Source organism: Nicotiana tabacum, chromosome 6 (assembly GCF_000715075.1).
Source record: "Nicotiana tabacum cultivar K326 chromosome 6, ASM71507v2, whole genome shotgun sequence".
NCBI lineage: Eukaryota > Viridiplantae > Streptophyta > Magnoliopsida > Solanales > Solanaceae > Nicotiana > Nicotiana tabacum.
This window is the reverse complement of record NC_134085.1, coordinates 162,160,917-162,187,587: the sequence shown is the minus strand read 5'-3', so window position 1 is coordinate 162,187,587 and position 26,671 is coordinate 162,160,917. Positions and strand designations below refer to the sequence as shown.

The 26,671-nt window shown below is 34.9% G+C and overlaps 4 protein-coding genes and 1 long non-coding RNA gene across 6 annotated transcripts; 1 reads left to right on the top strand and 4 right to left on the bottom strand.

Annotated features, from left to right (window-relative positions):
- Positions 1 to 4,689: 4,689 nt before the first annotated feature.
- Positions 4,690 to 11,076, top strand: LOC107830994 (dolichyl-diphosphooligosaccharide--protein glycosyltransferase subunit STT3B-like). The gene is made up of 7 exons (XM_016658708.2): positions 4,690 to 5,349; positions 5,935 to 6,448; positions 6,891 to 7,427; positions 8,683 to 9,137; positions 9,420 to 9,542; positions 9,783 to 9,842; positions 10,741 to 11,076. Exons 1-7 carry the CDS (start codon positions 4,979 to 4,981, stop codon positions 10,868 to 10,870), a joined length of 2,190 nt encoding a protein of 729 aa, XP_016514194.1. The 5' UTR covers positions 4,690 to 4,978; the 3' UTR covers positions 10,871 to 11,076.
- A 3,507-nt stretch (positions 11,077 to 14,583) lies between these two features.
- On the bottom strand, positions 14,584 to 17,792 carry LOC107830995 (E3 ubiquitin-protein ligase RING1-like). Of its 2 annotated transcripts, none has more exons than XM_016658710.2 (2): positions 16,429 to 17,792; positions 14,584 to 15,063 (listed from the first exon to the last, which is right to left on the bottom strand). In XM_016658710.2, the coding sequence occupies exon 1, from the start codon at positions 17,638 to 17,640 to the stop codon at positions 16,444 to 16,446; it is 1,197 nt and encodes a 398-aa protein (XP_016514196.1). In that variant the 5' UTR covers positions 17,641 to 17,792; the 3' UTR covers positions 14,584 to 15,063; positions 16,429 to 16,443. The 2 variants fall into 2 exon arrangements, with proteins under 2 accessions (XP_016514196.1, XP_016514195.1); XM_016658709.2 differs by having other exon boundaries at positions 14,584 to 15,004.
- Positions 17,793 to 18,415: 623 nt separating this feature from the next.
- LOC107830996 (pentatricopeptide repeat-containing protein At2g13600-like) lies at positions 18,416 to 20,560 on the bottom strand. Its single transcript, XM_016658711.2, has one exon. It carries the CDS (start codon positions 20,288 to 20,290, stop codon positions 18,482 to 18,484), a length of 1,809 nt encoding a protein of 602 aa, XP_016514197.1. The 5' UTR covers positions 20,291 to 20,560; the 3' UTR covers positions 18,416 to 18,481.
- Positions 20,561 to 21,400: 840 nt separating this feature from the next.
- On the bottom strand, positions 21,401 to 22,570 carry LOC107830991 (putative F-box protein At1g32420). Its single transcript, XM_016658705.2, has one exon. It carries the CDS (start codon positions 22,568 to 22,570, stop codon positions 21,401 to 21,403), a length of 1,170 nt encoding a protein of 389 aa, XP_016514191.1.
- A 2,880-nt stretch (positions 22,571 to 25,450) lies between these two features.
- LOC107830997 (uncharacterized) lies at positions 25,451 to 26,344 on the bottom strand. The gene is made up of 2 exons (XR_001658261.2): positions 26,202 to 26,344; positions 25,451 to 26,043 (listed from the first exon to the last, which is right to left on the bottom strand). It is a non-coding gene; the product is annotated as an uncharacterized LOC107830997 (long non-coding RNA).
- Between the last annotated feature and the right edge of the window lie 327 nt (positions 26,345 to 26,671).

Sequence of the window (26,671 nt, the reverse complement as noted above, 5' to 3'; positions counted from 1 at the left end):
ATATTTATGGTGCATTCACAATTCAAAACAGTGGTATAGGGGGTGTATTTAGGGACAACACTGGAAAATGGATATTAGGGTTTAACAAATATTGCAATGGGCTATTTCCACTTCATATAGAATTGCAGGCACTTCATGAAGGAATCTAATTGGCTACCAGGTTTGGCCTACTACCACTCGAAATTAATAAATGCAATGAATAACGGACATGCAATATTATCTAACCTAATACAATCTTGCAGGTCATTAATGCGCCAGGGGAAGGGCCTTCTACTACAAGATAATTTCAGACAAGGAAACTCAGTGGCGGATGTACTAGCCAAGGAAGCAAAAAACAAGGAAAACAAACAATATAAGCCAGGAAGCCTAAAACTTTTTGCTGATCCACCCCCTTTTGCGACGCATCACCAGGCGAAGGATCAACAGGAAGGCAACGATATAAAACTAGTGCCTCTTTCATTATGTAATATACTTAGAACTTTTGGTAACAAAAATATCCCCAGTAGTAGTAGCATTTTTATGCCGTGATACCTACCTGTATGGCTACCTCTACAAACAATATGGGATGTAATATGTCCTCTTTTATCTAGTATAACTAATATAAGTCCTATTATTACTCAAAAAAAGAGTATGAGGTTAGGCTTCGGCAAAACTCAATTTCACTCAAAGATTTGAATAAGAAGCAATTGCAAAGAAGGTTCAGTCTAAAGTTTGTCGAAATTGATTTTTTTTAAATATTTCTAAAAATTATTTTTTTTAAGTAAAGGTGCTACAAGTGGCTATCAGTGTCATTTCCACCTCAAATTTAAATGGGCATTTGCATATATACCTATTTTGGGGCCACCATTAAATTTATATTCGCATTGCACAAAAATTTACAAAGTGTATTCGCTCGGATTTGAAGTAGTTAAATCTATTCAATGTAACTTTAGAAATCAAATATGAAGTTCTCCTATCTTTCAACGGCAACTTCAGAAATTCAAATCTTAAGTAGTTCAATCTCTTCAAAGTCGAATCTGAAGTTCTTCTATCTTTCAATTGCAAATTCAGAAATTCAAATCTTAAGCAGTTCTATTTTCAGTGCAACCTCAAATTTAAAATCACATTCAAAATCTGAAATCTTAAGTAGTTCAATTTTTCAATACAACTTGAGACAACTTTAAATTCAAAATCATATTCAACATTTGAAGTTTTGAACATAAACTTGTTCTTTGAATTTCAACAATCCAACACACGACTCAATACCCAAATCTACTCCAATTGAACTCACATTTGAAACACAACTTTCAAATATCATAGAGAACAAATCCCCACCATCAAATTATTAAAACAACAATAAAATTAACAAACTTATTTTGCAAATAATAAGAAGAAACCCTAAACACAAAGAAAAAGTAGCAATGGAGAAGAAGAGAAAAATATATGTATTTGGAGTTACTAAAAAACTGGGTATCAGTTAAACTTGCGTACAAATTCAATCGGTGGCACAAAACTGGGCGCCACATGAAAATTGTACAATTTCCACAAGCTTGGCTTGGATCTTTCATGTTTTGGAAATGAGATATTATCACTTTTAGCCCACGCCAGAAACTATTTACATTCTGTGGCCGAAAAAGTATATAAAATTTATATAATTTTTGTATATAATATTCATTATATATATATATATATATATATATATATATATATATATATATATATATATATATATATATATATATATATATATATATATATATATATATATAAAGCAAGAAAGTTACCATATATAATTGACATTATGGTTAAGCCAAGTGGCAAGCTAATAAATGTCAATAGTATATGGTAATTTTATTCTATATTTGACTATTTTAGTTAAATACAAATATTATATATATATATATACAAAATTTGAATTAAAAGATAATTTTGAATTTATAGATAAAGTTCTAAAATTCGAATTTAAATTAAAAATAAAATTTATCTTTTTTTATCATGTTATCATACTTAATTCGGTTAATGATCATATGCAATCATGTTAGGAACTTTTGTTATTTTTTCTAATTAATTAAATACTACTTCGCCTCTAGCAGAAAAAAAACTACTCTATATAAATATAAAACTCTTTCACATTTAATATTCTGTAAGTATAGTTCTTTGAAATACTATAGCTAGATTTGAATAAAACAAAATTCTTTTAAAATAAATGTAATATATAGGGTACACGTCTATGTTTATATAAATAACAAAAAAGAGTTTACAAAATCAAATAAAAGTTTACTTACATATATAATAAAATAAACATACATGCTGGAGAAAGAAACATCACAAAATTAGTCAATATTAAAAAAATTATTTCTTTTTTCTTCTTGAAGAATATTTGTTTGAAGAGTCAATTTGCATAAATGGACATCAAACAAATAACAAAACTTTGGTTATACAATTGCTATCATTAATTTCAATTTAGCATGTTCAAGAAATTGAAGAGTAAAAGCTGAAACACCTTCATTTAGCTGTAGTCAAGCCAATATTGCAAGGGTATAATATTTTTTTCGTTGAAGAATTTTAGTTTTGAATCATTAGATCAGGTGAAAGTTTTTTTTCAAACTCAACAAGCGAGAAATTGGTTTCTAATTGATAGTTTCTATAGTGACTTTTAAGTGTAACAAAGAGTATATATAAAGAAAAAAATGGTATGATGTGAAATATTTTTTTTAAAATTGTAAACAAATTATTTCGAAAAAACTCTTTACTTTTTTTTTTAATTCAAAATAATAAAAAAATAAGATATTTTTGAACATTAGTAGAGAGTTTTAAAATTATTATAATAGAAGTTATATCATAGATAAACTTAAAAAACTGAAATCTTATGGAATATTTACATAATATCCGGCCATATTTATTGTTTACTTTTTATAGCTAATATAAATAGATGATATACCGACAACACACGATTATACACATATTATATATGAATTATATATAAATTACACACCATTCAATTTTTTAATTTAAGTGGTCGGGTGATCACCTATTTAGGCTGATTAAATAAAGCCAAAAGAAAAATATGAAATAATTTCAACCAAATACTAAAAATATAATTAAGTTCATATGTAGACAGTTTTTATTAAAACTCATCCTTTTATAGTGAAATAAATTAATTTTCTGCAACAAAAGAAATAATGACACAAAAAATAAGATAAAAGAAAATAAATATTGAAAAAAATGTTAGAAAGATCTAAAAATCATAAATAAAAGATGACAACAAATTTCTTCTTATGTTTCATCTTTGTTGAGTATAAGAAATTTGAAAGTTAGTCTTATCAATTTCAAATATTTTTTTTTCAACTCAAATACATGGATTATAAGATAAGGATATCTTAGATTTGTTTTTAAAATTTTTACACTATGTGTCGTTTTAAAAAAATTATTATTACTAACAAACTGATATGATATTCGAGTTTGAATTGAAATGCAATTTGAGTAGTTTGCATTGAGATTAAGCCAAATATGATGTCGAAAAATGAACTATTTGATAATTTTAAGACAATATATGCAATGTTTTATAATAATAATCAACTAATATAACATTTAATGATTCAAAGAACAATTTTTTTGTATATATAGGGTATTAAAAATTCAAATTCTGGGACTAGAGATATCGATAAACTTAAAGTGGAGTCATACTGAAATAAATTCGGTCAAATAATCATTTAAATTTTTAGATAGACGATTAAAGTGAATTTTAAATATCTTCACTTACATCATTATAAATATAATCATTATTATAATATACATAAAGTTTTAGAAATTGAAATTTTAAAATAGAAATATTTTTTGAAAGATAATATCATACCAAATAAGAGTTCAAGTTGTAGTATAAGAGTCACGTCATTATCAAAGAGTCGTTTATATCGTATCAACCTTTATGCTTTGCCATAAATATGAGTCATTATTTCACTTTGTGGCTATTTTTAGGTTCCAAAGGCATCTATGAGAATAGTGCGAAAATAAAATTATCACTACGAGTATTGAGAAAATGTTAATCTTTTTTCATGTAGTATTTCTTAATTAATAACTGACGATTATCTATAATTATTTAGAAGATTTAAATGTTAAGGTTATTTATATATAATTCAAATAACTCGGATATTTAATATGATTAATATCAGATATCAATTTGGAGTAAAAAAAATCACTAGCTAAAGAATTTTTTATATATTAGATAGCCAACTAAAATGAGTTTTGAATTACGAATAATATTTTCAATTACATTATTATATAAATAATTATTATTGAAAAATAATGTTTTAGACACTGATATTTTAAAAAAGAAATATTTTTAAGAGATATCAACACATCAAATAATGGGTCAAGTAGTAGTGAAAGAGTTAAGTCTTATCAAAAGAGTTATTCATTGTTTCAACATTTGATTGTTTTGCAATAAATATGAGTTATTATTTTGCTTTCTCACTATTTTTAGGATCAAATGACACCGACAAGAATGCTATCAAAAAAGAAAAATAGAAGAAATGGTTAATTTTTTCATGTAGTTAATATTCAATGATTATCTATATTTACTGAGAAAATATAAATTTTAAAATTATTTACATACAATCCAAATAACTTAAACATTTGACATGAATAGTGTCCGCGTGATATTCTTCCGTCTATTATTTTGAAAACAGCATTTTCTCGGAAATGGCAATTGGGCCTAAAGAGAAGATTAAGCTGAATATAAGCCCATTGACAAAATACCTCGTAAAAGTCCTCTTTTTATGTCATCGTTTTTTCCACGTTGTCGATTCCTCAGACTCGATACTTGCTCTGCGGATCCCTCTATGATTCATACAGTACTACGACTAACGTTTCAGTAGGGTTTGCGCTTTGATCCAAACTCTTAAATGGAAGAAAAATCAACCAAAAACTAGATCAGTCAGAATAAAAAAATCTCAGTCTTTTCAGTTTCAGTTCAATTCAGCAGTAGATCTAATCAGAAATGGTAGCGAAAATGGAGAAAGCAACGGATCTGCTCTCATCACCACAGTCACTGTTCTCACTCAAATCCCTAAAGCTTAAGACGAAGCAACAGGAGCTGCTGATTCGGATTTCGATCCTATGCCTCGTCTACATTTTGGCATTTATCACTCGGCTATTCAGTGTGCTAAGATACGAGAGCATGATCCACGAATTCGATCCCTATTTCAATTACAGAACGACTTTGTACTTGACTCAGAAAGGTTTTTACGAGTTCTGGAACTGGTTTGACTCGGAGAGTTGGTATCCCCTTGGGCGTATCATTGGGGGTACGCTTTACCCTGGCCTTATGGTCACTGCTGCCTTCATCTACTGGGTACTGAGATTCCTCAGGTATTGCTTTTTGTTAATATTCTGCATTTTATTACCGAAAGAGAACTTTCAGGTGAGGACTTATCGGTGTAATTCTTTAAGAAAAATGTGAAAGAGGACGCACCGTGTGAGGATTACGAGAGAGGAGATTTATAGACCAAATTTAGATAAATTAAGGAAACGTAAAATTGAATGATGAGTCACTGAGAGAGAAATTATTTTATTGGGAATGAGACATAGAGAGCAAAGTTTAATCATAATTCAAAATTACTTACCTTTAAATTGCAAATTGAGAGTGCAAATGGCGATCTTTGCTAAATTAGCCAAATTTTGAGTATACTACTTTTGTCTCAGAGTTTATATGTTTAGAGAATATACAGAACTTCTAATACTTTTTTATTTGTATTTGTGTAATATTGGCATGAGATGAGTTTAAATGGAGTAACGTGGTCAGTGAGTATTCATATGTCCGACCCCGGCTTGTTTGGGACTGAGGCGTAGTAGTAGTAGTTTTGAAAATCTGGAGATTTTTGTCAAGTTTGTTAAGATAAAGAAAAAAATTCCACCGTCTTCTTCGTGAGCTAAAAATATGACATTCTTTCCCAGGTTTGCTGTCCATATTCGTGAGGTTTGTGTGCTTACAGCGCCGTTCTTTGCTTCCAACACAACCCTTGTTGCTTACTTCTTTGGGAAAGAGTTATGGGATTCGGGTGCCGGGCTTGTGGCTGCAGCATTGATTGCTATCTGCCCTGGTTACATCTCAAGGTCGGTGGCTGGATCATATGACAATGAAGCAGTTGCAATATTTGCTCTGTTGCTTACTTTCTATTTATTCGTTAAGGCAGTGAAGGGAGGTTCACTTGCTTGGTCTCTGGCCTCAGCTTTTGGGTACTTCTACATGGTTTCAGCTTGGGGTGGTTATATCTTTATCATTAATCTAATCCCACTGTATGTGCTGGTACTCTTGGTTACTGGGAGATATTCAATGAGGCTATATGTTGCTTACAACTGCATGTACATTTTAGGAATGTTGCTAGCCATGCAAATTCGTTTTGTGGGTTTTCAGCATGTACAGTCCGGAGAACATATGGCAGCAATGGGAGTGTTTTTCTTGATGCAGGTATTCCTTTTGTCCCTTCTGCTATTCCGATGGAAACAGATAAATAAAAGTGAATTGTGTTTCTTTTATATCGTTTTATATCATTGCAAAGTAGTCATTCATGTTTTCTTATGTAGTCCGTAGCTTTATGCGCTTTTAAGGATACAACTCCTATGGTTTTCTGGGGTCCTTGACGGGAGTTCGTATTGTTTTATTTAACTCCTTTAGGAGGATTTCTTCTCCTCAGCTTGTAGATTTTTTTCCTCTCTCCATTGTTCAATTTTTTCTTCGTAAGAATCTAATATGGAGGATAGACATTTGTCTCACAGGACATTTTAGCTTCTTCACCTGTTCTGTTTTTTTTTTCTTCGCTCATGACTGATAATTGCTGTTAGCATTTTGCTGAAGCTGTGTGAGAAAGGATACAGCTGGTTTTGAATACCAAGTGTTTATCTTCTTGAAGGTGTTTTATTTCTTGGATTGGGTAAAACATCTACTGAATGATCAGAAGTTATTTCAAGCTTTCTTAAGGATAACATTGACTTGTGCTATAAGTGTGGGTGCCATTGCTCTTGGAGTTGGCACTGCTTCTGGTTATATCTCTCCATGGACTGGCCGGTTTTACTCACTTCTGGATCCAACTTACGCGAAAGACCACATTCCCATTATTGCTTCTGTTTCTGAGCATCAGCCAACCGCATGGTCATCTTTCATGTTTGATTTCCATATATTGCTAATCCTTTTCCCGGCGGGTCTGTATTTCTGCTTCAAACGACTATCAGATGCTACCATATTTATCGTGATGTACGGTCTCACCAGCATGTACTTCGCTGGTGTCATGGTTCGATTGATTCTTGTTGCCACACCTGCAGTATGCCTCATCAGTGCTATTGCTGTCTCAGCAACTATCAAGAATTTAAGTCAGTTGGTGAGGACAAAAACTAAACCTACTCAAGGTGGCTCCGGTAAAGGAACAACTAGTGCAAAGACTTCCTCAAAGGTAGCATCACTAAATATGATTTGTTTGTAATTTTTCGTTGTACTTCAAGTTACGTGATGAGCCTATATATCTTTTTAACAAGCAGCTAGTTAAATTATCAGGAATGGAATCTTTGGTGTGTTAAATAGTTTAGGACTCATTTAACAAGCACAACTTGATTGGGAAATGATGTCGTATAGTTTGACCACTTTTAAAGTGATCCAACAAAGAAATGGAGAAACGAAGATATTTGTTGTATTTGTCTGACTGCTCTTGTCTGAAGATCTCTTTTGGAAATGGCTACGTTTTGATGTTTTTGCTTCTTCAACTGCAAGTTTGAAACAAGCTGCCTTCACAGAAATATTAGTCACTTTCTTTCTTTCTCTTTTTTTTGGGGATTAGCCTCTTAACTCAAATTCTCTAAAATGGTATGACAGACAGTGTCTGGTAATTTAACTTCCTTGCATAATGTGTGTATGTTCCAAGAGGTTTTACTATGTGCAAGCAACTAAATTGACATCTAGTGACTAGTGAGGACTAAATTTCATAAATGTTAGCTAACATTAGCAGTTATTTTGACTTTGACCTACTTTAGCTCTGTTGTTGTCTGCTTCTGTGCAAATCCCTCTTAGGGTTTGGGCTATTGTCTGATCCAATAATGTGGAGCAACTAAGTGTAAAAACGTTTTACTCCACGTGTTATCGCATACCAACTCTTTGACAAAGTTATCTGTATTTTTTTTTTACCCTAGAAGCAAGCCATATTACCGTTATTGTTCCTCATTGTCTGGGCTGATTCGGTTATTCTTGATGTGAGGATTCTCCTTGCTTATCTTTTTCCTTTTTTTCCAGAAAAGTGTTCAGTGCGTGAACTAACTGCTGATTGGTATGGAAGATGGGGTGAGGCTGGAATTCAAAATTTTTATACGCTATATTAAATTACTTATACTAAAAAGGTTATGGAAAGTGAATTAAAAAGTAGAATTATATATTTGCCAAAGTATTCTTTATCCTTGGTATTTAGTAGATGAGTGGTGAAGGGAAATGTCATTTAATGTTTGTGCGTGCAATTAACTGTTTTAGTGTATGATTCAACTTATCAATTCCTTCATTTTCTTTCAAAATGAAGTGATATTGTAAAAGAATTCGCCAAGTTGGTGTTGCTTATAAAAGAGGTTCTGTGGTTATGGCATATTTCACCACAATTGTGTTTTGGAACTATTTTCCCACTGTAGCCAATAAGTAACTTGCTTTTTAAATGATTGTGTCTAAAACAGGGTGCGCTTGATCAATCTTTGCCCTACCAAAAAAATGGAGCAATTGCATTGCTTGTTGGTGCTTTCTATTTGCTGACTAGATATGCAATCCATTGTACCTGGGTGACATCAGAGGCATACTCATCCCCCTCCATTGTCCTAGCTGCAAGGGGTGCCCATGGGAATAGGGTTATCTTCGATGACTACCGTGAAGCATATTTTTGGCTGAGGCAGAACACTCCTTCGGATGCTAAGGTGATGTCTTGGTGGGATTATGGTTATCAGATCACTGCCATGGGAAACAGGACTGTCATTGTAGATAATAATACCTGGAACAACACACATATAGCTACAGTTGGACGAGCGATGTCATCTTATGAGGATGAAGCATATGAGATAATGAGATCACTGGATGTGGATTATGTATTGGTTGTGTTTGGAGGTGTAACTGGGTATTCATCGGATGACATAAACAAGTAAGGAGTTTGTTGATTTAAAAAGCAGGGTTGCTAATTTTCTCCTCATGTTGCATCTTATTTTCTTTAATTAATCCTAAAAATACTATTCCCTCTTATTATCAGGCTTACATGAGATTCTTTTCACATTTCTTTTTTATCCTGTGTAAGCATATAAAATGTCTTATCAAATATTCATTCATCTGAATATGCTGATTTCATCTATCCTTGTTTTCTTTCTTAATGTTGGTTGTATCTTGTGACTTCATTCTAATTTGGTTGCACTCATCCTTTTCATGCTAGATTCTTGTGGATGGTGAGAATAGGTGGTGGAGTTTTTCCTGTCATCAAAGAACCAGATTACCTTGTTAATGGCGAGTATCGTGTTGATAAAGGTGCTGCCCCTAAGATGTTGAACTGTCTAATGTGAGTTCCCTTTAATCTCATGACTCATTGTGCACGTTGTTTCTTCCTTGTCCAACAGTATTTTGGTCCCGTCAAGACAGGTTACCACATTTTATTGGAAACTTTTTAAAATATTTTGGTTCTGAAGTTTTTTTTTGTTCAATTTTTTTGGGTCATTGTTCATGCCTCTATACTATCAAAATCTCTTCCTTTATCTTGCACGCATAGATTGATTTTATACAACTGATGTTTCATGATTAGGTACAAGCTATCTTATTATCGCTTTGGGGAGCTGACTACAGAATATGGCAAGCCCCCTGGGTAAGTTGCTAACCTCAGCATTCCTCATGATTATTAGAAGCATCATTGCACTTGCCTGGTTTTGTGATGGATATTTTAGTCCCTTCATTAGTCTATTGCTTTTGGCTTGTTTTAAGCAGTTTTTAACTTCCCTTTTTTTTTTCCTGCTTTTGGAACAAGCAGTAGGGTGGGGATGAGAAAAGACGCACATAAAATAAATTTTGGTTGAACAAATGAAGCTGCCTGGCTTTCGAGCCTCTCACATTGTGATAGACCCAACTTAAGCTGCTTGACAGGGAGCCAAGGCAAATATTTATATTCCCCTTTATGAGATCCAATTCTTCGCTCCTTCGCTTAAGGCACGAAAGACTTTTGACAGGGGTTAACATGAATTTATAAATTTGCTGTTTTCAGTGAGATTCTTTGTCTTTTGTAGGTTTTGTTTTGTCAGATGTTGATTTAATATTTTGAAAAAAATAGTTTTCTTAGAAAAATTGTGTTTGAGAAATCAATTGTAAGAGCACAACGCGTGATATGTGGGTTTGGCATACATCACATGTTCGAACCCTAACACAGAAAAAAGCCTAGTATTTAAGTGGAGAGGGATAGAGGGGCGGACCCATTATCCACCGATTTTTGAGTCTTGTACCAGCTGGTCCTTGGGGATTTCTTGGTTATCAAAAGAGTATCACTGAAGCTCGGAAACATTTTAGACGCTTTCATATGCGTGTATATGCAAATGAAAAAAAAATGATTTGGCAATTTAATTGGTTTCCTGAAACGATGCATGTGTTTTAATACTTGGCAAATCGGTGTTGGAAGTGTTGTGGCTTAAGTGATGAATTGTAGATCTACAGACATTATTGGAATCCTTCGAAGTGATTTACTGTTGTCTTTCCAATGTCTCTTTATGGCCCAGATATGATAGAGCTAGGGGAGTTGAAATAGGGAACAAGGACATCAAGCTTGAGTACTTGGAAGAGGCGTACACGACTTCTAATTGGATAGTTAGAATTTATAAAGTCAAACCACCCAAGAACAGGTGGTAAACTGGATCTCCTTTCTATCACCACTGCGGGACGAGCTGTAATGAGGATCTCAATTTTTGAAAGCATTAGATAGATATAGATTGCTGCTTTCTTTCATCTTCTATTTTGGGGTGAAAAGTTAAGGCTTCAGTTGCTTGGGATGTTCTTTTTCCAGATTTTGTATTAACTTCTTTTAACTAATATGATCTAGTGTTTTACTTTTGTAAGTCTGTAGTTTCTCTGCAATCTTTCGTGGTTAAAGGAACTTGAGAATAGGATAATGGTAATTCATCTATTTGGTTTACGACATTGAGATTTGGAACTTACTTTGTGACTTCTAATTACCTCGTTAACCATTTTTGTCTCTTCTTTCCAAAATTAAGTGGAAAGGGACAAAATATTATGAAGACATTATTGGTGAGCTGATTTGGAAGTTATACATGACGTTAAGAACGTGTCCGGCAGAAAATATGTCCCAAACCTTTGTTCATTTTCCAAGGAACTATATATCTCCCCCTTATATTGTTGAGCAATTGATATTTCTACCGTCAGTTATTTTCTAACATAACGAGGAAAATGTATCTTATTTTAAAAAAAAGGGAAAGAAAGAAGCAATATATGCTATAATCATTTTTCACATACGGGGAAAAGCTCAATGGGACCAAGCAACTTGGGTAAAATTTACCTGCACTTTGTAATTGTACCAAATCATATTAACTTATTACCGTTGAATGATTTAATGAGGTGAAAATTTATATTAATTGACCATCAGTATGTGATAGAAGTTTATGTTCATATACATATCATGCATCTATGGATTTGCCATAAATATTGAGTATGGGTAAAATTTTACTATAATTTTTCTTCTTTTTCTTTTCCTTCAACTTCACATCACCTAGCTAGTCACATAAACTATGTCACATTCTATCCCGAGTTGGAGAAAGGAAAACTTTATGACTACTTATGTCGGAATATCAAGTGAAGGTCCCATGCTGTATTAAAACCACTTTTTTTGTCACATTTTTAGAGGTTAATAGATTGAGGTAAATGTATGATTGGTTAGTAACTTTTTGTATGATGACTTATTGAACTGAATGGGAGATTGTCTTAACTTTATGTAGCAATAGGTGAGATTTTTCTGACTACAGAAAACACTAGACAGGAGATCAACTTAGGAAAATTAAGTCACAACCGAAATAACATGTACAAAGTTTGTTCTTCTTTATTCACATTTAGTATATAGTATATTATCATCCTCTTGCACTCCAAACAACTAGGGGTCTACAAAGAAAACCAACAAACCACACCAACCCGATAATTCGAGTCAAACCAAGAAAAAAAACCCGACTATAGTTTGGTTTGATTTGGTTTGGTATTGGAAAAAAAAACTCGACCATAATTGGTTTTGTTTAGTTTTAACTAAAGAAAGTCAAATCGAAACCAAACCAACCCGACATTACATATATAATTTTTTTAAATATATTTAGTATATAAATATACTTTTTGTGATGTAATTTATAAATATTTTTTCCTATATGGCATAGGAATGTAAAAATTCCTTATTTCAAAGTTGGACTTAGAACTTTTGAATGTTCCAATAAGTTTTATAGCCATTAATATTAGTAAATTAAATAATGCTAACAAAAGCCCAAACCAAAATCAAATCAATACTAATGCTAATAAAAGACATTCAATTCAATACTACGAATGAGGATGTATTGAATATCTATTTTTTGTTTTACAATAATTTAAATAAAAATGCATAACCTATTTTTATTTTTTCTTTAGCGTTTAGTCATGTAATTAATACTCCCTTATTAGTCTACTTATTTTAGCATGACTTAGTACTTTTAGATTATGTTTATTTTTATTATGGCTTTTTAATTAGCAATATTGATATTACATGTCTTTATTGTTGAATATTCTAGGATAAGCCATGACACATCTCATATTTTGTATTATTTTCTTGAAAAATACTTTATATAGTTGTATCTTACTAGGATTAAAGAAATATTTTGAGCACAAGTTATATGTTTTGTTCTACGAAGATTTTATCGGAAAAAACCCGAAAAACCCGAGAAACCGAGATTGAAAAACTCGAATTTTATTGGTTTGGTTTGATCTTTAGATTTAATAACCCAACACAATTGATTTGGTTTGGTAATTGAAAATTTCGAACCAACCCGACCTATATACACCCCTACAAACAACCATAACTTCAGTTGGTTAGGCAACACGATGGATAACACAATGAACATGAAGTTGTGATAAAGAAGATCCCAACAAAGAGAGGATTGAATGTTTTGGCAAATAAATTTTCAGACTAATTAAAAACTTATCCAATTATCTTATAAATCATGAATTCGAGACAAATACGTTGTCTAAAGTGGGAAGCCGGACAGCAAAAGGATTAAGAAGGTGTCTGGCTAAGCTTATAAGCTGGTCAAACTAGCTTATAAGCACTTTTCGACTTATTTATACGTTTGGTAAAGTTAAAAGTGAGCCAAGTGCTTATAAGTCAAAAATAAGTCAAAAGCCATAAGCTGGTCACCCCCAACTTATGAATTTTTAGCGTATAAGCACTTTAAGTTTGACCAAGATTTTTACTATTTTATCCTTAAAATATTCCTTTTTAGAATAAAACTCATACATCGATACTCACTGCCTCAAGTATTTTTCTACCTAACCCCCTCCCCTCCCCCCTCTTCAAGTATGCAATTCTCATTGACTATGTGAGATAAGCAAATTCTCTATTCCTTTGCATATTTACATATCAAAATTTTGGTGTATTGCTTTCTAAGTGTTGTGGCGATGAAGACAGTGTTTGTTTTTCTTCAAATATTTCGTCCTATTTAGATTTATTTTTTACTGAGAAACGTTTGTCAAATATTAATTATTATAACTTATGGAAATATGCTTATCATAAAATTTATTTTATCTAAGCACAATTGTATTTAAAATAAAATGACAAATAGAATATTTTGTATTTGAATCGATCTGGAATCTAAAATTTTGAAAAAATTACGCCCTTATTAGTGTAAACAGTCTAAGGTTATTTAAGTTATTTTAATAGAAAAATATCTTATCAACACATTTTTATCAAGTACTACAACAACTTATTATCAATTGCAACACTTGCACCCAAACACGTAACTGCTTATTTATTAAATCAGTTTCAGCACTTAAAAGTGCTTTTCAGCACCTAATGCTTATCAGCTACTTCAAATCAGCTAATCCAGACGGGCTCTAAACATATTCTTGTTTGGTTTGATTAATACTGCAGATAACGACCATCAATCACTACACAAATCTCTTGCTTTCTTTCTTCTAAGTTACAGCTATTGGTTTGATTAAAACTGCAGATAACGACAGAATTTGTCATCCCTTGAGTAGTTGAGTTCCATAAAAAACTAGTGCTACTATATCTCCACGGCACAATAGCTACCTCTGACCCATAACTTCTAGAGTATTTAGAGTAACTTTGAGGTTTGAACGTCCTACATGTATTCTTAATCCTCAACTGAAATAGCTACCTCTAATAGCAAAAAGTTCTTGTTCTTGCCAATCTACCATACTGAGTCGGGTAATTTTTGGAGAAGCAAAATCAGATAATTTATCTACTAATCTACAATCAGTTGGACTGCCAGAACGGCAAGCCTGCTGCTATGGTAAAACGTGAAACAAAAATAATGTACTACTAGTAAGACAAAGAAAGTCGTCTCATAACTACAGCCTAAAATGAATCACAAACTATACATCATAACTTCTGAAAATTTGTTTGGAAATTGGAGGAGGTTTTAGTTAAATTCAACCATAAGCTAATCATGCTCTATCAGGAAAGGCATGATACTGCATAACAACAAAAATATTGACATGACTGCTAAATAGCCTCCTCAGCACAAATTTGAAACAGGATAAGGACAAAATAAACGACTGTCACCTAAGTAACCTCAGCCAGGAACTACAATGATACACATTGCTGATTCACAACGCAGAACATGCAAACACTCCCATATATAGTCATGTAGAAAACTTAATGAAATCAGTAACTGCAAAAGAGATGTGGAAAGTGACGATTTACACTTGCATTTTCACCAAACCTCCCCTCTCTCCCTGCACTCCTGCTTTTTGAGAAGGGGACTCATCTCTTCAATCCTGTTTTTGTAAGAACTAAGTCAACATGACATGAGAAAGCTGCTTATAAGAGTAAGAACCTGGTAAAAACAACCGTATACGTGCTTTAGGACAAAATTGGATTAGAACTTGTCCGTAGTACATCTAAATATTATGATTTGAAGGTCTAAAATAACATGATGTCAAACAACTGAAATTGATCCTGAGCCACGCTACAGAATAATCCATGAATCAGAGCAAATCGAAATGCAGTTACACTATTCTAATGAATGAACAATACACAGCATAGAACAAAAATAACATCAATACGAGACCCTTTGAGAGACTTTATTCTAGAGGCAGCATGAGAGATGGGAGCAAAGAGACACACACCCCCTACCTCTTGAAAAACAAGCTAACAAAAATAGCAAAAATAATCATCACAAAGTAAAGGCACCAAATCATAAAGACATGGAATGAAAAATGTCAGCCAAGTGAAGCGTTGAATAACATGCTTGACTCAACAGACACATTTTATTCAGTAGGACATCTGTCCTAGACCCTAGTCTCATTACCTCCTTTAGCGAGGACATAAGGTACTGAAAAGGAATAGATCATTCTTGAATTTAGATGTTTATTACTATACTCGTTTAAACATGTAATAGTAATACAGTGAAAAACGTTTTTCACAGGTTTCACTATAAATAGGTACAGAATGCTTTTAACAAGGACCTAGCAACTAAGATAGATACTATATACAAGCTGAAGACTAAGAAAAAGTTCAGTTGGCCTGCTAAGAATTAAACCAAATTAACACATGAATCCATACCCTCCTTGTTAACAACTTGTCATTCCTGTTTCCTTCCGTTTACAAGAGAATGGATCCATCATCATAGGGAGCCAGCTATACGTAAGACAATGGATCCATCATCATAGGGAGCCAGCTATATGTAGATTATGTCAACAGAAGCAGCAGGGATTTTGAGAGTGATAGAGGTAAGCCAGGAGCTTACTTTGAGTGAAAATTATCCAAAATAAACTAGAAAGCGTGTTTGTTGGCATTTCACCTCTCAAAGATACAAAACGATAAGGTGCTAAAGACGAACCAAACTGATATTCAAGGTAGTGGTTTGAAATGTGAAAGGCCTTGTTTTACCACAGTTACATCTTAACACCCTCCTGAAAACATAGATATTCTTGTTATTGACCGTCTATTTTTCTCTTTTTGAGACCTTGTGTCATATGTAATGTGCACGATCCCAATCAGTTCGTATACACCAAACAACAGCAAATTAACTAACTGAATAAAACACAGACTCCGAGGCTAACTTAAAACAAATGATCAACAACTCAAACAATCAAAAACATTATTTCCCGAAATTCCCATATATTACAAGGATGGGGCTCCTGTAATTCTCAGATACTAGCATACACAAAACTTAATGTAACAAATATGGACATACAACCTCATAACTCTGTAATTAATCGAGATCCTCCTGCCGTGCTTGCCCTCCAGAACCTGGATTTGACTCCCCACCACGAGAATTGTTGCTCGTATGGTTGTTGTCGTTGTTTCTATTGTTAGTATCATTGCCGCTCGCTCCTCCACTATTGCTCGTCTCAGCAGGTGATCCAAGTCCCCTGAAAAGCCATTGTAATGGTATCCTAAGCCTGCCCTCAACTGTCCTAGGTGTCTGAGAATTCTCCTGATTCCCCCCACCACCTTCTGAACCCCCAAATATCCAACCAGTATTATTGTTGTTGTTTGTATTGTTATTGTTACTATTATTGGCATTCGAATTTGCATTCTGCTGTTGTGATGTTCTCCTATTCTCGTAATCAGGATCATCGGTGGGCAATTCATAGCGACAAACAGGGCAAGAATTATGCAACTCCAGCCATGGCAATATACAGTCCTTGTGGTATATATGTTTGCAAGGCATCTGCTTTGCATCCTCACCGAGTTCAAAAGTATCTTTACAAACAGCACATTGAGATGAATCCGAATCCAACAATTCCACTGTGATCTTAATATCCGGAAGCCCAGCAACAGCCGATTTCGCAGCTGGAGGTGCCCCGTAACGATTTGGATCATTCTCCGCAAGCTGTTGGATCAATTGCTCCAGCCCAGGCCCATGGAAATAGTCACCGAAATTCCCCGGAAACCTAAACTCACCACCACCGCTACCGCCAGGATGGTTCTCGAAGACTAACTGAATATTAGCACCACCGGCCCTCATAGTACTCATATAGTTGTTGAGGAAAGCGAAAGGATCGAATTGATTGGGGGATCGACTGGGGAAGGCGGCACCGCCGGCACCACCAGCGATACTGCTCAATAGCGCGGAGAGATCATCGAAAGCGACGGCACCGCCGGCAGGGGAAGCGGCACTGGAGGAGAAAACAATCGGAAAGCCACCGCCGCCGAAGGGGAGGTCATCGGTAGTGGCGGCGGAGAAGAAGGGAAAATTATCGGGATTATTAGGGTTAGAAGGTGGTGGAGCGGTTTCGGATTCTTCTAGAAACGTACCATTGCAATTAGGGCATGTGAGTTCGGAGTTTGGCGATGGCGTAATGGTAACTGTCTGTTCACATTGGTAGCAGTGATAATTCTGCGGTTGATTGCCGGTAGCACCGCCTCCTCCTCCACCGCTACCAAAAGTTCCGGGCGACGACATTTTTTTGTCTATATAAGGATTCTCCGTATGGAGAAAGAGAGAAGAAAGAAGAAACTAAGGGAAACCGAAATTTAGAGAGAGAAGAAGAGAAAATCGATGTGAGAGAGAGAAGTTAGGGGAATTTGAGAAATGGATGAAAAGAGGGGCGCGTGAAATTGCAATTGCGAGTATAAATAGCTGATGGGCTTATTGAGTACTCGCCTTTGGATAGGTGGATATTTTCGTGTGGGGTCGCTGATAAGGGAGACTACAACTTCCGAGTCCCAGGTGAGTTGCTGTATAAGAATGTTCACAGGTCTAATATACATACACGTGGCATCTAGTTAGGCGAAATTGTAAATGATTTGTTTAATTTAATTAATTAAGGTCCCTCCAGTTCAGGCAAGTGTCCTTTTATCAAAATGTTATTACCTACAAATGAAATGGTCCATCATCTATATATTTCCTTCAAATCGTCTCAAACCAACCACTAGTTAAACTAAGAGGAGTGCAACAAGATGAAGTTTTTGTTTTAATTGAATCAAGTCTGTTTGAAGTTTAAAAAAATGAAGCTGAGAAATTTTAGTAGAAAAATAGAAAGGAAATGGTAAGTTTTTTCAATTGAAATAAGGAGGAAGCTTTTCATATACACAGAGTTGGAAAATAGAGAAATTAATCATAGTGCATGAAAATGACCCCAAGAACCAAGAGGTTGGCATGTTGGATGAGTAAGCATTGGTTTCTAAGCCAAGTTGCAGAATTCACGTGAATTCCTAATTCTGGTATCAAAAAAGAGTGAAAAAGAACTCAGTCTAGATTGCATTCATTAACAATATAAGATTACAACAGTCCATATTTTCATTTAAAGCCAACTAGAGCCAGGCACTTTCTTGACATCCCTACTTTGCATCAGTTCCCTCAAAGTTCCAACACCATCCCAGTTCTGCAGACCAGCAAATGTGTTGGACAATAACACATAGATTGAAGGATCAACTCTGTCGACTTGTAATGCTCGTTCTGCTGCTCGTTTTGCAGCTTCCATATCCCCATGAAGCCGAGATGCTCCAAGCAAGGTTTGCCAGACCAACAAACCTGGTTGAAATGGCATGCTTAAGATTAATTCCTCAGCTTCTCTAATGCGGCCAGCACGTCCGAGGAGGTTAACCATACAAGCGTAGTGATCTTCTCCAGGGAGAATACCATAATCATGACTCATTGAAGTGAAATACTTCCATCCCTCATCAATAAGTCCTCCTTGGCTGCAAGCATAAAGCACACATATGAAGGTAATATAGTTAGGCTCTGCCCCTTCCTCCCTCATCTGATCGAAAGTTTCAAGAGCTTTTTTGGGATATCCATTTTGCGCATAACCCATAATCATAGTGGTCCATGAAACAGTAGTGTGTTCACCCATTGATCGAAAAACCAAGAATGCACCATCCATGCAACCACATTTCGCGTACATGTCAAGCATTGCATTATCTACACAGACATCAATGTCATCCCCAAGTTTGATCCTCAATCCATGAACTTTCTCCCCTTCCTTGAAAGAGACTGTATTGGCACATGCACTAAAAGCAGTCGCTAGAGTAAACTTATTAGGCATCACTCCTGCCCTTCTCATTTCTCCAATGACCCTGAGAGCTTCAATTGGTTCGTCACAGTTCAAACACCCTGCTGCCATTTGCGTCCAGGAACAAACGTCTTTTAGAGGGATCTCCTCGAATGCTTTGAAACCCTCAGCCAAGCTTCGATTTTTCAAATACATATCCACCAAAGAGTTCCCTACACATATCTCACTTCCATGACCACACTTAACCAGCTGGGCGTGAACTTGCACACCCAATTCAAAATCCAAAAGCTCTGCCAACCCAGTAAGAACACTAGCAAAACTGAAGTTATCTGGTACAACTCCTTCATGAATCATCTTGTACCAAAGTCTTGGCACCTCTGAGCAACAAGATTGCATGCAACCACCGATCATTGCATTCCAAGTCACAATATCTTTATTAGAACACCACTCAAAAACCTTTAGTGCTTCACCTAATCTACCGTGCCTTATCAGAGCTGTCAGAAAAGCATTCGCTAAGTAAACATTAGATTCAAACCCAAGTCTTGTGATTAGTCCATAAACTTGGTATGCATGAGTTAAGTTTAATCTATCCTCAAACGAGCAAGCGTGGAGGGCGCTCACAAAAGTGAACTCATTAGGCTTCGTCCCACTCTGGTGCATACGGGTAAACAAAGAGAATGCTTCGACAGGGAAGCCCTTTTGCACAAAGCCAGCAATGAGGGCAGTCCAAGACACCACATTTTTGTGAGGCATTTCATCAAACAGTTTGAGTCCGTTGCCCGTGTCACCACATTTCACATAAGCATTTAGAAGATGGTTTTGTAAGTATAGCGAAGACATGCTGCCTGAGTTTTTCAGTAGTTTCGCGTGTATGGCTTTAGCGTTATCCAATTTTGAAGTCTCCACACATTGACGCAATATATTTGAATATTTGCTCTCCTCCTCCTCCTCCTGGTTCTTGTCCCATGTGAATGACATAGTGACAAGATTTCTGTAGCTTTTCTTTGATGTGAATGTGGAGAAAGACGGTTCATTATTAAGGATACTAATTCGAGTTTCACGTAAACTTGTGAGCTTTCTGAGTTTAGAAATAAGCATATGCGCTTTTTTGTGTTCATATAGCTTCTTCAGAAATATGTCGTTCTTTGGATGCAAAAAGTAACAAATGTTTCTGCACCCCTGTTTGGACTTTTAGGTGAAGTTGAACTGAAACATCAATGTGTAAAATAGAGCTTTGTAATAACAAGAGAGTAGAACCTTATCTATAGAATTCCGCCAAAGATTCAATCATAAGGAAAAAAATAAGAAATATATTTAGTTGCAATATGCCTGATATCTATTAAAGCTGGACATCAGACAGGTCATTAATATAGAATACCAACTCAGATAGTATTATAATTGAATAGTCCCTGTTTAATCTCTATGTCTCAACATCATTTTATGCTTAATGTTTAACTCAGAATCTGCATGTTTTCTTGATGGCACTCTTTTTAAGCATATTAAACAGGTCTCGATTAAATTGAGAAAAGGATAGCCAAATATAAGTACGAGATGTTAGTCCTGCATTATTATGTAAAATTAGATCAAGAGAGAAACAAGAAACATATTTCGCAGCAATATGCCTCGGATCTACTAAAGCTTGACATCACTTCATCAGTTTAGAATACAAACTAAAGTCTTGACTCACAATTCAAATCCTTTTCACAGCAAGAGACCATGCTAGCTCCTATCATTTTCAAGAAGTTGTAACAAGAATCAGATCAAGCTTTCCTTTCACATATTATACCATTGGAAAAGAAAAAGGAAGGCAACAGAGTTAAGCATACAAAAGAGCACTTGCAATAGAAAAAACAAAACATGCTTAATTTGTTTCTTAGTAACTCAGAATCAGTCATGTTTTCATCTCTACATTCACCAAGGACTACCAGAATATACATTGAAACTTGATGTCATTGCTCGGATTAGTAACCTAAGATAAAGTTACTTTGTGACTTTCCTGTTTAATGTCTATGTCTCACCATCAAATGCACTTCCATAAGAAAACTGCATAACTAAAGTCTTTCTAAACATGCTTGCTGTGAGGATATAACAAAAACTAATGCATATCCCAAGGAATGGGATATTCAGAAAGAGCACTTCATCTATTATCGGTAACGGCTTATGTATATTGCTAAACCAAGGACTAAAAGGAGAAAAGAGTGACTGTTTCTATGACTGACCGAGCGGAACTAAGCTCATGGTATATGGAACCACTGTGGCAACAAAAAAAGGCTTTGGCGCGAGAGCAGAAAGGCTACAGAGGTGTCTCATCTTCCTTGTCTCAAAGTGATACAAATAGATATTAACTGAAACCCTCATAAGCAAGATGTTATCCTTGAAAGCCAGAGTCCCAATCCATGGGATATCATCAGTATTGAAGTTACTTGCCAACTTTTCAGCTATCTTGAACAGATACTTGTTGTTTTCATTTTCCAGTTCTTCTAAAGAGATTGTATAAGTTAGATCCCATTGAGACGTAAAACGATCCTCAAGCACCCACAACTGAAGTCCATGCTCACAAATCAACACGTAATGCAGCCTCCCTTCAACTTCTCCCAAGCACATCTCGGGTTTTAAATTGAACTGGTTTCTAGGGAGTGGTATGCTTATCAACCAAGATATCTCATTTTCTGGATCAAACATGAGGATTTGGTCTCCATCAGTAAGCCAATATATAATCCCCTTTACACAAATGCATCCCTTTTTCAACATGTTGTGATTGCAATAACAAATCTCTCCTGATCTTCTCCATAATCCTGTTTCTGATGAATAAATGTTGAAAGAGAAATATCCATATCTATCCCCTTCTGTACTAGTTTCATCTTGATGACTAACTATCACAACCTGGAATTTTGTGAACTCATTAATCGGTTTCTTTAATGGTTCAAAAACCAAGGCTATGCTGCTTTCTCTAGACGAATTTGGCCACTGAATTGCTTTCCATTCCTTATTCACAGGGTTACAGATGTAGATTAGGGGAACGTTACAAGGAAAGATACTTCGACAACAGACAAGTCCATATCTTGAATCGAGGATGACAACATTTTCTGGTAGGAAATCAAGAACATCATTATGGACTTCTTCAGTGGCAACTGATCCTGATATAGGCATGTAGCTGATCCAGTCATAATCTTCATCACACCACTGGTACCTACCTTGGTAGAAGAAACCAGAGGGGGGTTCCATATTTTTCAACTGAACTTGGATGAAACTGCGGTCAGATATAAGACATTGCCATTCCTTTGACACGCATTTCAGTTTCAGCAAATCCTTAGTAGACAATTTAGGTAGTACTTCAAACAGCATATCATTGCTTGGAGACCAAAGTTCCTTCTTCATTTTCACGACGTCCCTGAGATAATTCGATTAACACAGGACAACAAACTCTTTAATAATCCTCTAAATGTGTGAATATATATTCAGGTCTTAACCCCTATTTTAACCATGAAGACCCACAAAACAGTGAGAAGAATTAACCTCACTCTGCCCAAAATTCAAACTAGAGGTAGACTAAACGCATTGTTTAACAAAATTTAAGGGCAGTACAACAGAGATACAAAAAGAGCTACTGCTATATAATAAGTGGATAAACATGTGCAATAAATATTAGAGATATGATCAACGGTGAAATATGCAAAAGTTGTATTCATCATAAAATATCATGCACAAGACTGCTCTTTTTTCTCAGTTTCATGTTCTTTTTTTTAATTTTAAATGGAAACTAAAGATTGATAGCTTTGTAGAAGAAAGGCAATTTCTTTTAACCCATAATGAACGAAAGATAGCAAACTCCATGCCATACCTCCCCACCCCCTAAATCGCACTGCTTATAAAGGACGAAAAAAATTATATCTGAAGCAACAAGCTGAAAAAGGTAAAGATGAACCAAGTAAACAACAGCAGAAATTGGAAATTAGAAGTAGGAAAAAAACACTGTATTCTTTATTTGGAAGCAGGCGTGTATGTAACTGGTGATAAAATTTTAATCTTCAACAACCAACTATAGATTTCTTATATTTTCCTTTTGAACAAGTTTCTTATTCATTTTTCAGCTACAACCAACAGCATTTGCCAGAGCTAAATGGATTTGCATTAGAAATATAGGACTAGAAACAGACCTTGTATTCCCGAGAAAGCTTTGAGAAATCTTCAGAATGAAAACATAATAGCCATCACAAAACCAACCAACCTTTCATTTTCTCAGCTTATGATCTTCTCTCTGTTTCTTTGTGTGCAAGTGGCTTGCTTTTCACTTTTACATGCAAAAAACAAAATTGTTGCTCAGTACTCTGGCACTGGAAATATGGTAGTGGCAAAGTGGGAGTGCAGTTTTGGCTGCGTGACAGAGTCTGCACACCCTTCAAATGCTGCAACGGAACTTGTACAAATTATGACTGGGGTCAGGACGTCCCACTGCTTACACGTGTCCTCCCATTATGCTGACCTCCATTTCTTAATTTTCCTCCACTCTTTTTATCTACATATTCTTTGGTTTTGTCATATGCACTCCATCTAAATAATTTGTTTTATTATTATAAGGTGATTTAAAAATCAAACTATAATAGCAATGTGAGTTTATAACCTTAAACAAGCGATCTGTTACAGGTGGTGTAAAGAAATAGTGTATATAGCTTAATAGACCCCAATTTGAGATTGGAATGTTGTTGTTGTTGATGTGTGAATATGATTTTGAGTTTATGCTTAAAATGAAAATGGGTTGATAAGATAACGTCATCAAATAGTAGTGATCTTTCCTTTCTTTTGCACTTTAACGATAATTCAATAGTAGAATATCACTTGATTAGTTTTTTTAATTAATTTCCTTTTTCCCATTAGAGTATTACGCGTGAGGAAAGTCATTAAGTAAATAATACATGCTTTTTATTTGCACCTTTGGTTATCATCTTTAGTTATTAAATCCAAGAAAAGACCGGAAAAGGAAAAAATTAAAGAAGTTTGTTGCACGTCGCCAATATGTTCATTTTTGTTGGTAATGTGACAAAATTACGTGTAATCTAAAAAAAACAAACGAAAAACACTTGCTCTGGCGCTGCAAACAAAAAAGCAAAGAGGTTATTGTATGCCAATTTCATTTAACATTTAGATCATTGATTAAAAATTGCTTAATCGAATATTACAAGCAATTTTGTCTATATTCATTTCTTTTTCCGAAATAGATCTTTTTGGAGGATGTCGCTGCCCTGGAGTGGTTCTACCTTTATGAACCAACTCTATCCCAAAGGGAAATGAAATTTACAAGAGAGGCCAAATTTCTCCGAGCCTCGTTAAAATACTAATCCCTATGTTCCAATCTATGTGAACTTGTTTGACTGGACACAAAGTTTAAGAGAAAATGAAGACTTTTTGAATTTGTGGTCCTAAATAACTCAAAAAGGGATTCACAATATTTGTGTAGTTATAAAAGCTTCTCACTAAGGGTAGAATTGAGAATTTAAGCTAAATTGTTTGGGTCATTCTTTTTGGAATGAACCAAAAAGGAAATATGTTCACATAAACTAAGGGAGGGAGTAGTAAATGAAATTATGACATCCCTTGCCACAATTGCTACATAAATTGCCTTCTGAATTACTCTAATTGGTCCATGTCAAAACAAGACTATTCCTCTTTATCGCTCTCCTGATTAAAACTTTCACAACAAAAATGAGCAGTTTGGTGCATGTTTAACATTATGGCTTGGCCAAAGATCAGAAACAAACCCAGAAAAGCTATCGGGGAGCAAGAATTGACAAATGGTTGTCAGGTGACTTAATTGTTCATATTTACCTGAGAGTTGAATCACATCAAGTATTGAAAATCTAAAATAACTTCTATTTAAACACAATTCAACAAACAGCTAATAATTAATCCACAATAGCAATAATGACATATTACATTCCAACAACTCAGTAAGCAGGGGAAGGATAGAGAATCAAAAACTTAATGGATTTCATAACTTGCAAGGCTGGTAAAAACAACCAACTCTCAAAATGACATATACCATTGGTAGATAACGAACTAAGGATGAATACAAGTAGTAGTTCATTTACTTTCACGTAGAGGGAGAATTGTTAGGAAAATTGCAGACACAGAAACTGGAATAAAGATCTAAAACAGGTCAATTAGCAATGTGAAATTCGAGGTCCCAATGCTTCCAAATTTGTCAAGACTCTCAGCGCTTGCTGCGTTCAAGTGATTTGTTGAAAGGTAAAAAGTGTTTCGTTACCCTGGAACGAAAACTCCATACCCTTAGAATCCATCTTAACTTCCCCACCACCAATGGACGTCTTTAGCCATTCATATCCTAATACCATGTCACAATTTGACGACAATGGAAGTAGATACAAATCCACACTACACAGGGCGCCTTTCAGTAACAATTGAAAGTTTTTGCATGCTCTGGAGGTCACAATAACAGTCCCAAAAGGTGTTATAACAGGCCGAGGCTTGATTGGAAATGTGTCACAGCCTAACTTATCCGCAAAGGATTCATCCATAAAATTGTGTGTAGTCCCTCCCAAACCAATTAGGATATTCACTGGTCACTTCCCATAGTACCCAGTCACACAGCAACCTTCGTATGGCTTAGAGTATTCTACTACAGCATCCATAGATATTCTCATGGGTATTTCTTCTTCCTCTGTAGTCACAGGATCTACAGTTGGAATAGCAGCAACATCCTCACCTTCATCTTCGATCAGATACACTTGCTTTTTGTTGCCATGAGCCAATTTTTCATCACAATGTAAACAGGCCTGCCTCTTCTTAGGCTTAGTGGCGGTTAGGGTTTTTCCGCGTCCCTTCATATTCTCCTCCTTAAGGAAATCATCAATAGTAAGAGTAAAAAAAAATAGCAATCCACACAATAGAGCAAATATTACAAATCAGTACAGGAAACTTTTAGGAAAAATCAAATTCTATAGAGGCGAGAGTGAAAAGAGGAGTTTTAGCCGTATAGAGTTTTGTATTGTACCTGAACGGTAGATGAGTTTCCACAGACGGCAGAGGAAGCATTCACTTGAACGAGTCTATGGATTCCTTCAACTCTTGAATCGTTAGATCAGACTTGTCCTGTCTGGCTGAAAGAAAAGAGACCGAAATTGAGAAATTTTATCCGTTTTCTTATTAACAGCTTGGCCCTTTTATACAAAACTCTGTATAGATACCAAAGAATGTAAATAAATATTCGTATACGCTTGTACTAAATCCTATTGGCTATTTGCAAAACCAACTAACGAAAATATTCCTTTACATTGTACTATATACATGTGCTATTCACGTGTGCACCATTCATCTGGAATGTGTATCACTTTAAATGAATGGATGGGGGGAATATTTATTTATATTGTACTATATCCATGTGTATTCACGTATGGCCCATTCATCTCAAATGTGTATCATTTTAAATGAATGGGTGTGAGAAATAGGAATGGGTATAGGAAT

Coding starts and splice junctions, on each gene's coding strand:
- LOC107830991 (XM_016658705.2), bottom strand. CDS start 22,570: ATGAAGAAGGAACTTTGGTCTCCAAGCAATGATATGCTGTTTGAAGTA.
- LOC107830994 (XM_016658708.2), top strand. CDS start 4,979: ATGGTAGCGAAAATGGAGAAAGCAACGGATCTGCTCTCATCACCACAG. Junction 5,350..5,934: donor TGGGTACTGAGATTCCTCAG/GTATTGCTTTTT, acceptor ATTCTTTCCCAG/GTTTGCTGTCCATATTCGTG. Junction 9,543..9,782: donor AAGATGTTGAACTGTCTAAT/GTGAGTTCCCTT, acceptor TTTCATGATTAG/GTACAAGCTATCTTATTATC.
- LOC107830995 (XM_016658710.2), bottom strand. CDS start 17,640: ATGTCGTCGCCCGGAACTTTTGGTAGCGGTGGAGGAGGAGGCGGTGCT.
- LOC107830996 (XM_016658711.2), bottom strand. CDS start 20,290: ATGCTTATTTCTAAACTCAGAAAGCTCACAAGTTTACGTGAAACTCGA.